Raw genomic sequence first — 16,427 nt, forward strand, 5'->3', positions numbered from 1 at the left:
TTTTGCAATAATAGGCTTTATTGTAATCTCTCACTGAAAAATACTGTTTTTTTTGGTTTGTTTGTTTGTTTCGCTTTAATTGAAGGCAGGCCAAAACCAAAATAGTAACATATTTATTTATTCATTTCTTTAATGAATATTTATGTTGAGCCTACTCTGTGCTAGGGACACTTCTAGGCTTTGAGGAAACCTCAGTGAACAAAATAGACAATATTTCTTCCCCTCAAGGAGTTTACTTTCTAGAAGGGGAAACAGATAATAAATAAAATGAATAAATAAAAATCAGTAGCATCCTAATTTGTAGTAAGTTCTAAAGGAAAAAGAAATAAAGCAAGAAAGAGGCAATATGGACTATCCAGATGAGAAGAGCAGAAATTTTAAATGGCACAATCATTAAAACTGTTATGATACTTGAATAAAAGCATAAAGAAAGTAAGATGGCATTTAGGGGATGAGAATTCCAATAGAGAGAACAGCAAGTGCAAAAGCCCTGAGGAAAAAGACCACCTTGCATCTCTGAGGAGCAGCCAGGAGGCCAGAGTGGCTCCAATGGAGTAAACAAAGGGAAAAGTTATAACAAATGGGATAAAGGGGTAAGAATCCATTGCCATCGAGTGAATTCCCATTCATAGCAACCCTACAGAACAGAGTAGAACTGCCCCATAAGGCTTCCAAGGAGCGGCTGCTGAATTCCAACTGCCAACCTTTTGGTTAGCAGCAGGTTGTGCAAAGACTTTTGACTCTTATCGTGAGTGAGATGGGAATGCATTGAAGAGTTTTAAGCATGGGAATAATATGATTTGCCTTATGTTTTAACAGGATTACTCTGGTTCCTGTGTTAAACATTAATGGAAGAGGTACAAGATCAATACTGATGACTTTTGTAACAATCCAGATATGACATGATGGTGGCTTGGAACAGGACAATGGCAGTTGAGGTAGTGTAAAATAGCTGAATGCTGGATATGTTTTGAAAGTAGAGACTAGACTTGCTGATGGAATTGATAAAAGATGTGAAAAAAAAAAGTAATAGGTTAAGGTTGAAACTGAAATTTGACCCTGAGAGAGTAAAACATGGAATAGCCATTAACTGAAATGGGGAAGACTAAAGAAATGGTTGTGTGTGCCCGTGTGTATATGTGCATGTGTGTGCACGCACTCACATTGCTGGTTTTTGTTTTTGCAGGGGGAGCATATCAGTAGCTTATTTTTGAACATGTTCAATTTAAGATGTCTATTAAACATCAAGTAGAGATGTCAAGAAGATAATTAGATATACTGGTTTGAATTCATAGGAGAGGGCTGCGAGGAAGAAATGAATTTGAGAGTCATTAGCATATAGATGAGGAAGAATCAGCAAAAGATGCTGAGAAAGAGAGGTCAGAAAGTTAGGGAAAAACAACTAGGTGAGCGTCATATCCTGGAAGCCAAGTGGAAAAATTATTTCAAGGAGGAGAAAGTAAAATCATATTGAATGCTGCTGATAGGTCAAGAAAGACTGAGAATTGCATTAGCAATATGACAGTCATTGGTAGTCTTGATGGAAACAGTATCAGTAGAGTGGATGATGTATCACATTGGGCAAATCTGCTGCAAAAGATCTCTTTAAAGTTTTAAAAAGCAAAGATGGTACTTTGAGGGCTAAGGTTTGCTGGACCCAAGCCACAGTATTTTCAATCGCCTCATATGCGTGTGAAAGCTGGATGATGAAGAAGGAAGACCAAAGAAGAACTGATGCCTTTGAATTGGGTGTTGGCAAAGAATACTGAATACACCATGGACTACAAGAAGAATGAACAAATCTGTCTTGGAAGAAGTACAACCAGAATGCTCCTTAGAAGCCAGGATGGTGAGACTTTGTATCACATACTTTGGACATGTTATCAGGAAGAAACAGTCCCTGGAGAAGGACATTATACTTGGTGAAGTAGAGGGTCAGTGAAAGAGAGGAAGACCCTCAGTGAGACCGAATGACAGTGGCTGCAACAATGGGCTCATACATACCAAGGATTTCAAGAATGGCAGAGGATCAGGCAGTGTTTGTGTTTTACACAGGGTCGCTTTGAGTCAGAACCAACTCAATGGCACCTATCAACAACAGACAGAATGGAGAAGTGTGGACAAAAACCTTATTAGAAAAAAAAAGAAATCGAAGGCAGAAAATATAAACAACTCTTCTAAGAAGGTACACTGCAAAGGAAAGGTGACAAGTGGGGAACTTGTTGGAGAGAAAGTAGAATTAAGAAAGTTTTGTTTGTATAAAATAGGGGACAGCCTTCGTGGTACAACAGTTAAGTGCTCAGCTACTAACTGAAAGGTTGGCAGTGTGAACCCCCCCAGTGGCTCTTCAGGAGAAAGATCTGGCAACCTGCTCCAGTAAAGATCACAGCCTAGAAAATTCTATGGGGCAATTTCACTCTGTAACATAGGGATGCTGTGAGTTAAAATCATAGTCGTTGATAGCATCTAACAACAACAAAAAGAGGGTGTTTGTATGCTGTTGAGAATGAGTCATTGAAGAGGGAAAATTTTATTAATGTAGGAAAGAGATGGAAACCCTGGTGGCATAGTGGTTAAGTGCTACAGTTGCTAACCGAAGGGTCAGCAATTCTAATCTGCCAGGCGCTCCTTGGAAACTCTATGGGGCAACTCTACTCTGTGCTATAGGGTTGCTATGAGTCGGAATCGACTCAACAGCAGTGGGTTTGGTTAGGAAAGAGAAGAGATAAGAATTAAGAGAGTTGCCCTTGAGTAGATGACAGGTATGTGATTTCCCTCAGTGCTACTCAAAGGGTGGTCCAAGAATGTCAGTCACCTGGGAGGGAGCCTGCTAGAAATGCAAATTATGTGGCCACACCTTAGAGTTAGTCAGCCTTTCTGGGGGTGGAATCTAGGAATCTGGGTTGTAATTCTTATGCACATCAAGGTTTGAAAGACACTGATTAAAATGCAAAGGAAAGAGATTGATCTTAACTAGGAATGCAAAGTACCTGTAGCAACAGGAGAGAAGGTAGTGTATGTGGGCACACTACCTGTGTGCCTGTGCAGGCAGGTAGACTGGTATGATAGTGGAAGCTTGTGAAAGTTCCCTTGTAATCCCTTCAGCTTCTCAGTGAAGGGTGAGAAAGGATATCAGCCTTTTTCTTTACATTGAGTTGGACTATTAGCCCCAGAGACACAAAGTAACTTCATTTCATACAGGAAAGTTGTATTATTCACTTTGACTGAATTACAAGTCAGCATATACTCCAAACCCAACTGAGCTACCCCTTGTGAACAAAATGGCAAAACTTCACACCTTTGGGAGAGCCGAATTGTTTCTTCAGTGATCTACTTTTTGACTTGCCCCGATCATGCCATTTCTTACCAAGGATAGGGCTTCCATTTATTGAGCACCTGATAAGCTACCAAAAAAAAAAAAAAACCAAGTTGCCATCGAGTTGATTCCAACTCATAGAGATCCTATAGGACAGAGTAGAACTGCCCCATAGAGTTTCCAAGGAGTACCCAGTGGATTTGAATTGCTGACCCTTTGGTTAGCAGCTGTAGCCCTTAACCACTACGCTACCAGCATTTCCTGACAAGCTACAGACACTTTCAAATACGTTCTCTCATTCAGTCTTTAAAACAACCCTTTCACATAGGTTTTCTTTCTTTCTTTTTTTTTAAATTAATTTTTATTGTGCTTTAAGTGAAAGTTTCCAAATCAGGTCAGTCTCTCATACAAAAATTGACATACACCTTGACATACACTCCTAATTGCTCTTCCCCTAATGAGATAGCACAGTTCTTCCCTCCACTCTCTCACGTTGTGTCCATTCAGGTAGCTCCTGGCCCCCTGTGCCCTCTCATCCCCCCTTCAGACAGGAGATGCCAACATAGTCTTATGTGTCCACTTGATCCAAGATGCTTGTTCTTCACCAGTATCATATCCCATCCCCTATTCCAGTCCAATTCCCTTCTGAAAAGTCGACTTTGGGAATGGTTCCTGTCCTGGGCTAACAGAAGGCAGGGGACCATGGCCTCCGGGGTCCCTCTAGTCCCAGTCTGACCATTAAGTCTGGTCTTTTTGCGAGAATTTGGGGTCTGCATCCCACTGCTCTCCTGTGCCCTCAGGGTTTCTCTGTTGAGTTTCCTGTCAGGGCAGTTATCAGTTGTGGTCACACAGGTATTTTTATCCCCATTTTACAGATGAGAAAATGGAAGACTCAGAGACACTATGTAACAATGTCACCTGGCTAGTAAATGGAGGAATCTGGAGAAGTACTCTCTAAACTGCCTTTAACGTGCTGCAGCAGGGAGGGCTATTTATCTATCTGGTCATTCACACACCATACTCCTACCCACAATAGACAGCATCCCCAAGGTGACTTCAACCCAAGCACTCTGTCTTCTGACTTCTATTTTATACCATTTTTCGTACTTAACTTACTAACAAAAGCCCACTTTCTTCTTTCTGGAAGTCACTCTGGCTTAGCTGATCTTTTAGCCAATCAGTACAATTCATTTTTCAGTTTTTTACCCAATTTCTTCCTCCTCCTCCTCTCTCCTTTTTTCTCCTGTACCTTCTTCTTCTCTGCTTCAGTAATCCCATTAACCTTTATTGCTGTGTGTTTACAACTACATCTAATATGTCATTTTCCTCTCTGCCTCAAATCGTCTACAACAGAAAGCTTGAATGTTTAAACTACAAAAATAAAGTACGTGTAGACTACTTCTTCTTAAATTCTCTATTGTTTAGCAAGTGACCTCAGTCTCTCCTCTCATTTTGCCTAAAGTCAAACTTTTGGACCACAATTACCTCATTAGTTGGTTATCTCTACCAAATTTTATGTGCATTTTGAATTTCTCTTCTCTGTCTAGGCTGTGTTTCCCAGTAACCCACATGTACCTATCTCACACATAGCCCTCAAACTAGGAAGTATGCATTGTACATACATAACAGTGTTACATTTTTGTGCCCCCCAATCAAGGAAAAAATAAAAATTCCAATGACAGAATGTGCCATTAGGTAACATTGCCTATAAGTCTTTATCAGTCAGTATTTATTTGCTTATTAATTATTTATTATGTAGATCTATCATGAAATATTCTCTGGGTAATAAAAAGACAGGTACCATAAAAAAATCTAATGAATAAATGTATTAATCAATAGCTTTCCACAAGCAAAAACATACTGTCGGATTGTGGGTTTTATAGTTATTGATCCTCACTGAGACTCTAAAAAGAAAATAAATGTATAACCAGTCAGGTCACATTTTCTGTCAGATTCTTAACCTCAGTAACATTTTCGCTGTGTACTAGTGATAGAAGCTTTTTGTTGTTATTTTTAAAGAAGAATGTATAGGTAATTCTACATAGGTAATTAAATGTACAGATTATGTTGAATTAAAGTCTAAATAAAACCTTTGGTTATTTTAAGACTTCATGTTCCTGAATTATCTGTTCTTGTCATCTATGCAGGACACAAGGAAGGGAGCCCCTGGGTAGTGCAAATGGTTAAGTGCTTGTCTACTAGCCAAAAGTTCGACAGTTCAAACCCACCCAGAGGTGCCTTGGAAGGTACTTCTTCCACAAGGTCACAGCCTTGAAAACCCCATGGAGCAGTTTTACTCTGCATGCATAGGGTCGCCATGAGTCGGAATAAACACAATGGCAACTAACAATAATAACGCCATGGAGGACATGTTATTTTCATCAAGCCATTAAGTTAATGAGGCCTCCTGAAATTAACATGTTTCCAAACTTCATATGTGGAAACATTACCATCTAGTGACCTTCTCTACCACAGACAACTCACGTGAACTCTATCTTCTCCCTAAAGTCATATTTCTTCCTGTATTTCTTACCCTGATGCCTGGCACTCATCATCCAAACCGGAAACCTGGACGTTCCCCCAGGTAATAACTTCTCTCTCCCTTCTCACATCTATTCAATCATTAAGTGCCATTTTCTTTACTTCCCACCTCTATGGAATCCATTCTTTCAAACCCCACTGACAGTGTCTTATTTCAGGACCTTTCATCTCTTTCCAGCTTAGACTATCCCCCGACATGACCTTACTTTCTTGGATGTGCTTTGCTCTCCCTGTAAGCCTCAACTGTTTACCCTACATCATAAAAGTGTCAAAGTAATAATCCACGAAATAAAACTAGTGACTTCACTGCTTTGTTAAAAACCCTTGAATTATATACAAGGTAAAAGCCAAATAACTTTGGGTGGCCCTGAAGTACTCAGAGCTGGTGGCTGTCAATATCTTCAGCCTCACCTCTTTCCACTCTCTCCATCAGCCTTCACACTACGGTTATGGAACTTCTGCACCCACTGGGTTTCTCACCCTGGACACAGGCTGCTACTTCTACGTAAAACAATCACCTCCCTCCATCTGCAAACTAGGACTCAACTTTCAAAATGAAAATTATAGTGATAACCACTTCACGAGATTATCAAAGAGCGCTACGAACTATTTAGCTCTCTACGAATCGTAGTTGTTTTATTTCCCACACTAATAATCATCAAGTGAGTTTTTCTACTTCGATGTGTACCATCTGAATCTGTACTAAAAACAACACATTTCAGCTTTTATGTTGTTATAAACATCATTGAATCATAAACGTTGACTATTGTTCTCTTTCGGTTTTTTGTAATTATTAGCATCTCTGGGAGGTTACAAGAACCATTTCATTTAGATTATTATTATTATTATTTCTCCCTTTCTTTTTAATTTGCAAATAACAGCGCTCCTTTGCCTTGGCATTCGATCCTATATTCTTCTAAAGATGCTATTGTTTTGTTGAGTGATAGTTCATTAACAAATATAATTACCATCTGCCACCTTGCGTCTTGAATTACCCAGTAATTGCATGTGTATTCATTTTCAATTTTAGAAATCAAGCTCTTAAAAAAGACACCCCCCTCTTTTATTAAAATCAGGTAGAGTTCCAGCTGTATTTTTCAAACATTTAGATTTGTAAATCTACTTTGCTTATTGTCATTACCACATTGTAACACTAATAATGTAAGATTTCACAATTTTTTCTATGAATACTATGTGTCACTACTAAATTTAATATACAAACAAGAGTGTTTTTATACTGACTGGTTTCTCATATGATGTGATTTTTTTGAACGATAAAGAAAAATAATATTTGGTTTTTCTGGCACTGTGCTTAAGAGCTCAGGCTGTTAAACCAAAGAGGTTGATAGTTCGAATGTACCAACCGCTCTTTAGAAACCCCATGGGGCAGATCTATTCTGACCTGTAGGGTCACTATGAGTTGGAATAGACTGGATGGCAATGGATTTTGGTGGTTACAAAACAGAGATCAACTGAAATCATTTCGGCGTATTTTAAAGGGGGAAAAAAATGGCCTGAATTCCAGGCTAATAGATGCAGGGAAGATCTAAGGAGTCTGTCAGTATCCACCTCAGGTTAAGGTGGTTGTCAAGAAGAAAGGCACACACATCTCCATAAATATGTGTTGCTTTCAATTTTATTACTTTTTTTTTTTTTTCTACTGTCAAAACTGTTTAAGAAATATATCTCTTTGGCTGAAAATTCCTGATGCAAACAATTGCAGAGTTCTCCTAAGGAATCACAACAATATTCTTTCTTTTGGTAACAGATTGCTTTCTATTTAATTTTCACTGAACTCTATTTCCCTGTGTGTCTTTTCTTTGTATTTTTTATTTTAAAAGACATATTGTACAAGGCAATGGCCCCTGGTTTATTCTGTTTGGGGCCGTATTTGTGGATTTGGGCAATTTGTAGAATTTGTATAAAGAATAAAATAAAATTACCCATAAGCCCCTGATTCAATATACCACATTTGCCAACTGAACTCTAATAAACAGATCATTGAATTTTAGAGTTGGAAGGGACCTTGGAGAGAATGGAGTCCAACACCCACAAACTGAAGTCAAAGAGTATTAAGTCATGGCCCAGTCACACATCTAACTACAGGACAACAAGGGCTAGATAGACCCTCAGACTTCCTGAACCCAAGCCCGTGCCCTTTTAAGTAAATCACATGTTCTTTTCCAAACAGACTTCCAGTATCAGTCTGTCATTTCTCACAAGGTGAAAATAGAGTTAACTGAGTTCGTGTGTGACTGAGCACTTAGGAAACACTCATTCTCAGAAGCATAACTGGGAGCCTGTGGCATTTCTAGAACAGAAGTTTTTCTCCTGGGCTGCTTTTTCTGTCTGTTCACATGTAAGCTACGCAGGGTAATGTCCTCTACAGGCAGTAGCTATTAAGCTTTGGCTATTATTTTAAAGGCAATGATGCTAATTTTAGGTTATTGTTTAAAAAAATAATAATCTCTTACTCTCAATATCTGATCCTCTTGGAAATCATTTGCAGATTTTGTTTTCATGCTCTCCTTAAAAGCACTCTGCTCATGCCCAGAGAAATCAGTAGATATTAAGTTTGGTGTTTGAAAAGTGCACTTTGGCAGACTTCCATTTAAAGGTGTATTTTTTATGAAGAATAAAGAGCAGCTGATTATATTTACACAAACCCCAGAGGAAATGGACTCCACTGATGGTAACTGACTAGAGTGGAGCTGGGAAAGCTCACGTTTCCCCCTCCCTCCAACCTCTGCCCTGATAATTCCCAGTCAAGCCCTATCAAGAATTTTTCCTTTGATGATCTAGCAAAGTGTCCGTCAAGGGAGGAAAGGAAGGGCAGGGCACTTCCCAGGAGGTTGGGGGAAGGCCGTTCTGTGAGCTTTCCCGGGTGATTAGCGCTGGGGAAGTTGATCTCCTCTGTTGCTGTAGATGTGGCGTGGCTGCTGCAGTCACGCCTCTCGCTGCCAGCCCAGCACCGGGATCCTAATCAGTCACTATGAAAACTCATTAGCTCCACAGCAATGAGTCCTCCACTGCTGAAGCTTGGCGCTGTGCTTAGTACCATGGCAATGATCTCAAACTGGATGTCCCAAACTCTCCCATCCTTGGTAGGACTGAACACCACGAGGCTGTCGACGCCAGATACCTTAGTAAGTCACTCGGGTGGTTTGGCTCTCTTTGGGGAATAACTATATTGAACCAGTTGGCTTTAGCTTGTAAATTGCGAAGGCTGAGATTTGGCTTCCCTATTTATAGGTCTGCTTCAAAGCTACAAAATTTACGTGGTAACTTTAGTAATGTATATTTCTTTATAAACACTTTAAAGTTACACCAAAAAAAGAAAAAAAAAGTGGAGTGTCTGAGAAATTAGCTCTGAAAGGAAATACTAGGCTCATTGAATTCTTAAAAATAAAAAGTTTTAATATAAGTATATTCATTTGAGGTTTGGGGGGATTTTTGCAGAAATATTTTTTATTATTATTTTACTTCTTTTCTAATGTCTGTAAAATCCCCATAATTTTTCCTGCAGAGCACATTTTATCTGGTCTGGTTTTACTATAGCAGTTTCTGCCTGGGAATTAATGGCTGTGACTGTTTGCAGGGAATTCAGTCAGAAAAACCATATCTTTTAAACGTAAATGAATAAAAACCTTGGACATTTAGAGCCTGACAAAACATGACCAATAGGAAATTTACTTAATACAAATATCTTCCTGTATTGTTTACTTCTTATGAATACTTTTTCAATCATAGGTCTTTCTCTTGTGGGCTTCCTTCACTTCAAATTAATGGGAAAATGTTTTTACTCCTCCCCACATTCTAGCAAAGTCTTTTCTGATAGTTTGAAATAAGGTTTGGTTAACAACACTCCAAAACCTTTCAAAGGAAAATGAAAACAATTGATTTCTTTCAAATAGAATTTTACAAATACAAATACAAGGAATAGCCTGGAAAAGCAACGTTCCCTGCTAGCCATTAAAGGTGCAGAAACAATTAGGATTTGGGGCTTTTCAACTTTTTATGTGGATTATTCCAGGGGATCAGCAAAAGTCATGCACTAAAAGAAAAGTAACCCCCCATTTTCAGGACTTGTTTGCAATTACTAATAATAATCTATTAATCAATATGTAATTAACTAATTGAGTATAGCCAGACCAATTAATTCAGTAACTTGCCCGAACCACTGGCAGAGCAAGTGTAGGGTACGTTTTGACTTGCTTTAATGCTTTCATGTCTCTTCGGTCATTTATGTTACCCCAGCGCCTCTGTTATTGAGGAGATTCCCTTCGCTACCTGCATGTTTGGCATAACAGGAGGGAAATTTTTTTTTTTTTAAGTTATAAAGAAATCATGATACACGTCATAAAAAAAATTACAAAACAAGGAAATTTGCATTACTTAAGATTTGCTGCAAAACCCTAATATCTGATTATAAATCCAGCACCTTAGTTGTTGAATTCATTCTTCCAGAAAAAAAGGAATCTAAACTAAGAAATTCATGAAATGAGTTATATTTCAAACTCGGCACCTTTGTTGTGAGATGTGCATCTTTTTGTGTTTATAGACATTGGTTTGCTTATTTTCTATTGCCGTTGACTGAAGGTAATGTAATTTCCAGGGCTATTCATGATTACTGTTCTTTTAGGAATTCTGGTTATCTTCTAAGCTTATCTTGGAAGAATTTTTCTTTACCTTCTGGTTGGAAATTTGCCCAATGAAAAACATAAAGCATTGCTATAGATTTATGTGTATTCTGCCACAATCGAATCTTCCTTTGGCTGTCTCTACTTTGGAAAAAAATTAAAACAAAAAATTCGGGAAAGTTTATACTGTGGCTAGTAACAGCAAATGGCATTCATTGGAATGGAGAAAGCAGGTTACAAAAGGATTTTATTTTATTCTTGTATGCTTTAAAGAAGTGGCATACTGTACAGAAGAGCACCATCTATGACATTTCCCTACCTCAATTATTCAAGATAATTGCTCATACCTTAGGGTTCCCATGGTGAAGAATGGATGAATCTGTGTTTCCTGGATTAAGGTCATAAAATGTTAATGCTGGAAAGCATCTTTGAAATCATCAGACCAGTTATTTTCAAACCATTTTTAGGAGCAGTCTTGCTTTGCAGATTAAATCTTGTGTAACATGTGCTGAATAAATACTTGTCTAATAAATGTTGGACGTGGAAGTCCAAAATGTAAAATATGTCATGGGTCAAATATTAATTGGGGGGAGGAGCATTTTCTACACCATCTTCTTCTCCAGACAATCCACCCCTTATCCCAGTTGAGATATGTCTATAGAAACTTAGAGTTCTCAAGAGCTTAGTTGGAAATATGACTGATCTAATCCAACCTCCTCTTTCCACATATGGAAAGATGACCCAATATTTATAAGTTACCAACTAGATTTCACCCAGCTAGTTAGTGGGTGAGTTAGAGGTTAAACCAAGTCACCTGAATGCAGCCCTGTTCAATGAAGTCTTCTCACCTGCTTCCTTTGCTGGTCCATACCCCTTCTGGACTCTGGTGCCATACAAGGTTCTCTCTGCCCTGTTCAGGTGGTTTCTCATATTCCTGAGTTCCCGTTCATTTCTTTCTCTTTTCCTCCTACACACCAGCACCCCCATGCCATTAGAGTACCTTTCCTATCTCCCTGGCCTCACAGGGTCAGAGAAAAGCTGTAACCTCAAGTATGTCTCATCCATCCCTGAAGTTTCTGCATTTATAAAGAAGAAAAAAACCTCCTCTGTTGGCATTCAGAAGGAGCCTTGGTGGTGCAGTGGGTAAAGTGCTTGACTACTAACCAAAAGGTCAGTGGTTTGAAACCATCAGCTGCTCCAAGGGAGAAAGATGTGCTTCCATAGAGATTTACAGCTTGGAAACCCTATGGTGTTGCTATGAGTTGGAATCAACTTCACGGCAGTGGTTTTGTTGGCATTCCAGGCAAAGAGGTAAAGAAGTCCGTCTTAGTTATCTAGTGCTGCCATAAAAGAAATACCACAAGTGAATGGCTTTAACAAAGAGAAATTTTTCCTTTCACAGTTTAGGAGGCTGGAAGGCCAAATTCAAGGTGCCAGTTGCAGAGAAGGCTTTCTCTCTGTGTCGATTTGGGAGGATGGTCCTTGTCATCAATCTTCCCTTGGTCTAGGAGCTTCTCTGCACAGGAACCCAGTGTCCAAAGGATGCATTCTGCTACTGGCCCTGCTTCCTTAGTGCTATGAGGTCCCCATGCCTCTCTTCACTTCTCTCTTTTATATCTCAAAAGAGATTGGTGTAAGAAGCAACCTACTTCAATAGATTGAGTCCTGCCTCATTAACGTAATTCCCTCTAATCCTGCCTCATTAAGATCATAGAGGTAGGATTTACAACACATAGGAAAATCTCATCAGATGACAAAATGGTGAACAATCACACAATACTGGAAATCATGGACTAACCAAGTTAACAGATATTTTGGGGGGAAACAACTAAATCCATGATAGAGGTCTCTCTGGTTAGGGGAATCTTCCTTCTGCCTCTCATATGACTCCACAGCGGACCCTTCCATGTAGATGGCTCTTCTATTAGGAGGAAGAGTGGGTTAATGGTTCCACAGCCCAGTAGAAAGGAGCCCTGGTGGCACAGTCGTTAAAGATCTGTCGCTATGAGTCGGAATCGACTCGACGGCAACGGGTTTGGTTTTTGGTTTTTCACTGAAAGATCAGTAGCTCAAACCCACCAGCAGCTCAGCAAGAGAAAGATGTGGCAGTCTGCTTCCATAAAGATTATAGCCTTGTAAATCCTATGGGGCAGTTCTGCGTGGTCATATAAGGTTGCTATGAGGCAAAACCAATTGCAATGGATTTGATTTTGGTTTTGGTTGGCCCAGTAGGTATAGCTGTAAAATAGTAAGCCGCCCCTTTCCTTAGCTTCCTCACTGTGTGTTTTCACTTAAAACATATGAAAGAGGTAAGCCTGCAATTGTGTGTAGCCCCCCCATTCCCCTCCCCCTTCCAAAAAAAAGATGTTTTATGAGTTTTTATGGGAAGTGCAGATGGAAAAAATTTAGGTTTACAAAAATATGATCTTTCTTTGGAATGGTAGTTTTGAATGACCCCCCTCCCCCGCCAAAAAAAAAAGACAAGATATGAATCATTAAAGAGCAAGTAAACTTGTTTATGGTGGTGTCTCTGTAATAGGTGGTGTACATTTTACCTCAAGAGTTTAAAGAGGTTTCTAAATTTCCAGGACATTTTTTGTCAGCAAATGATTAAATACAGCTTCTTTTTAGGGAATAAGCTCCCTCTTGTTTTTTCTTAGAATCTTGAGGCACTTTTTTATCCTTCTCTTTGGCCCTTTTTTTTTTCCCTCCACTTGTAATCTATTGACTGGTCCCATCTGCCTTTGTAAGAGTCTGCGTGTGAGGAGACGAGTCTCAGCTCTCAGAAGGCTCAGGCTTCCTCAGGCAGTTGTCTCTGATACGGAGTAACTTTCCCTTGAGGAAGAGCTTCTGAGAAATCCCCCACAATGTGGATTCCAGTACAGGAAGAAGCTGGAAAAGAGCAATTAAAAAAGCACAGAACACTCAGTAGACGCCAGCTGTTCCCAAACACTCAGCTGTACCGCTGTGGTGGGAAGAGGACTTGAAGGGACCTATGGCATAAGCTATTGGTTTTGCTACATTTCCAAACATCTAGCTGAGTTCTCCTCATAAATAACTACTTAAATGAGTTAGTCAACTTAAAGTTCTCTAAAATGAGCAGGATGCACTGAAATAAATGCTCAATACCCTCTAAGTTCTTTACCTTCAACTAACCACCTTGTTTTTAGTCCTGGATAAAGATATTTGGCTTCATTGTTTTATATTGTCCAAATCCTTAGGGAATGTCAGTTTTCTGATAGGATAACTAAACAAATTAAGGGGTGGGAGATGGTTGAGCGGAATAGCAAACCTTGAGAGGGACAGAGAATGTGATAATCGCCTTTTTGAAGGAAAAATTGTCACATACATCAGAGAGTAGATTTATTCTAGCTTAAGTGTCTGAAACAGAACTAGGGCCAAAGGAGAAAATTACAAAGAGAGAAATTCAGATCAAGCCCCTAAGCTTCCCACCAATGGAAGGGGTTGACTCTAAGACCATGCCATCACTGACACGGGAAGAGTTCCAATGGAAACACAAGTTGCACTGAATGGAAAGAGGTAGAACTAGACATGGTTTCTAAGATCCTTCCCAAATCTATGTCATTGTGATTTCCAAAGAGTATGAGCAGTGGTGACCAGCCTAAATTTAATGGCATGTTTGGTCTTTTGTGTGTTGGTTTGTTATTTTTCCTAGAGCCTCGAGGTTATCTTGAGGGAAGGATATGTGTTTCTTAGTTCAGTTCCAAGTAGACTTATAAGAAATAGGAAGAAAGCTGCTATGCAGTGACATCTTTATTAACACATCCTCCAGAACACAGCCTCTTTTAGTGTGGTCTGTCAACATCTCTCCAATTCCTGTCTTCACGTTTCTCCTCTCTCCACAGCTAAAGCCATTAGTATGCTAAACCACATTTCACTCCCTGGGATCAAACATATCCTTAGACAGAAAATTTATAAGGGGTTTTCATCACTCAGGAATCTCTACTCTAAATCAAATAGGTTTCAATAAATGGATTTCTTTCTGCTTTATTTTTCTCACCTGTACATCAGTTTCTGTAGATAGACCCCTTATTCCTTTTTTGCCTCCATCTGTACTTCTGTGGATTCCCAGCAACTCAGCCTAAAACATAAAATCTGGCAGTATTCAACCAGTTTATTTCATTCTATTCAGAGGATTGGGACTCTATTTCTTTGCTTCCCCTCCACTGGGGCCCACATGATTGCTGTGCCTTCCACCAGAATATACTGTTGCCTCTTGCTGAGCCTTTGACTGCTAACTACTCCTCTGAGGTGCCAGGAGCTACTTGTCTCCATGCTATTTGGAGAATGCCCTCCACCTGCCTGGGTACATCTCCTCCCCTTAATTGCAGAAGGGTCTGCTCCTCTAAAGCATAGTTTTTATGGCTATTGGTATATGGACGTAGACAATCTATCTGCACTCATCAGCAAAGATGAACATAAAGAACTGTGGTTTCAGCTCAGAGAAAACTGGTACAGGTGCCATATATGACATTTGCTAGATAGATGAGTTGGGAAAAAAAAAACTGTGTTTAAACCTTCTGCATTTCAGCTTTCTCATAAGTAAAGTAAGATAATAATATCTATTTCTAAGGGTTAACCAGTCACTGTTGAGTCAGTTCCTACTCATACATATTTTTGAGGGGCACAATTCATGTATTGAATTGTGCCCCTCAAAAATATGTATTAGAAACCTCACTCCTAAACTTATGAATAAGGAGCACTGGTGGCGTGGTGGTTAACCACTCGGCTGCTAACCGAGCGGTTGGCAGTTCCAAACAACCAGCGGCTTCATAGGAGAATAGATGGTGCCATCTGCTCATGTAAAGATTACAGCCTAGGAAACCTGACGAGGCTGTTCTGCTCTGTCCTGTAGGGTCGCTATGAGTCAGAATTGACTGGGTGGCACACAACAATAATACTTATGGATATAATCCCATTTCAGAATAGGCTTTTCTTTGTTATGTTAATGAGGCCATATCAGTGTAGGATGTGTCTTAAGCCTAATCACTTTTGAAATATAAGAAGAGCAGATTAGGTACAGAGAAAAAGCAAGCACAAATGAGGGTAAGATGGACCATGTGGAGATGGCCAGGGAATCAAGGAATGCCGGTGCTAGGGAAGCTGATGGAGGGCTTTTCCCCAGAGCAGACAGAGCATTCCGCTACAGCCAGTGCCCTGAATTCAGAGTTCTAGCCTCATGAACTGTGAGAAAATAAATTTCTGCTCATTAAAGCCAACCATGTATGATATTTCTGTTATAGCAGCACTAGCTAACTGACCCTATGTGTGTCAGAGTAGAACTGTACTCCACAGAGTTTTCAATAACTAATTTTATGAAAGTAGATTGCCAGGACTTTCTTCCAGAGTGCCTCTGGGTGGACTTGAACCACCAACCTCCCGGTTAGCAGCAAAGCACGCTAACCTTTATACCACCCAGGGATTTCATTTCTAAAGGTAGATGATTCAAAGCAAGTAAGAAAGGATTTTACAATTGGATGGAAGAATTACAAACAAATAAAAACATTATAAAAACAAAAAATCCTATAGAAATACAATTCACTTTTATTTATTTTTACTATTATCTCTTCATGCCTTAGGATCTTCCTTTTATGGTACAAAGCCCCTGAAGTTTTGGGGGAACTCTCACACAGTAGCTTTATATTTATAAAGCATAGCTTTGCGATTAAATTTTAAGCAAAGAACCCAGACTTGAAATCCAATTGTTAAAATTGTCATTTTAATTCTCCTATTTAGAGAATTCTTAAATATTTCATGAGTTTCATAATATTAAAAACTGTTAAGTAGTTCATTTAGTTCTTCTAATTAACGCAAAAGTTTCAAAGAGAGCTGCATAAGTGATCACTGTGATTGGCAATGTTTTGGGTAGCAGTAAACTGTATGCACCCCCCAAATCCAAGTACCGGGCT

The 16,427-nt window shown here is 39.3% G+C and overlaps 1 protein-coding gene across 2 annotated transcripts in view; it reads left to right on the plus strand.

Moving 5' to 3' along the window:
* Positions 1 to 8,670: 8,670 nt before the first annotated feature.
* Positions 8,671 to 16,427, plus strand: part of OLFM3 (olfactomedin 3) — a 48,544-nt gene continuing 40,787 nt past the window's right edge. For both annotated transcript variants that reach the window (XM_010589514.2, XM_003409526.4), the window contains exon 1: positions 8,671 to 9,003. In XM_010589514.2, the coding sequence (XP_010587816.1) occupies positions 8,875 to 9,003 (129 nt within the window). In that variant the 5' untranslated portion in view covers positions 8,671 to 8,874. The remainder of the gene's footprint in view (positions 9,004 to 16,427) is intronic.

The sequence above is a fragment of the Loxodonta africana genome, chromosome 3 (assembly GCF_030014295.1).
Source record: "Loxodonta africana isolate mLoxAfr1 chromosome 3, mLoxAfr1.hap2, whole genome shotgun sequence".
In the NCBI taxonomy this organism is placed as follows: Eukaryota; Metazoa; Chordata; class Mammalia; order Proboscidea; family Elephantidae; genus Loxodonta; species Loxodonta africana.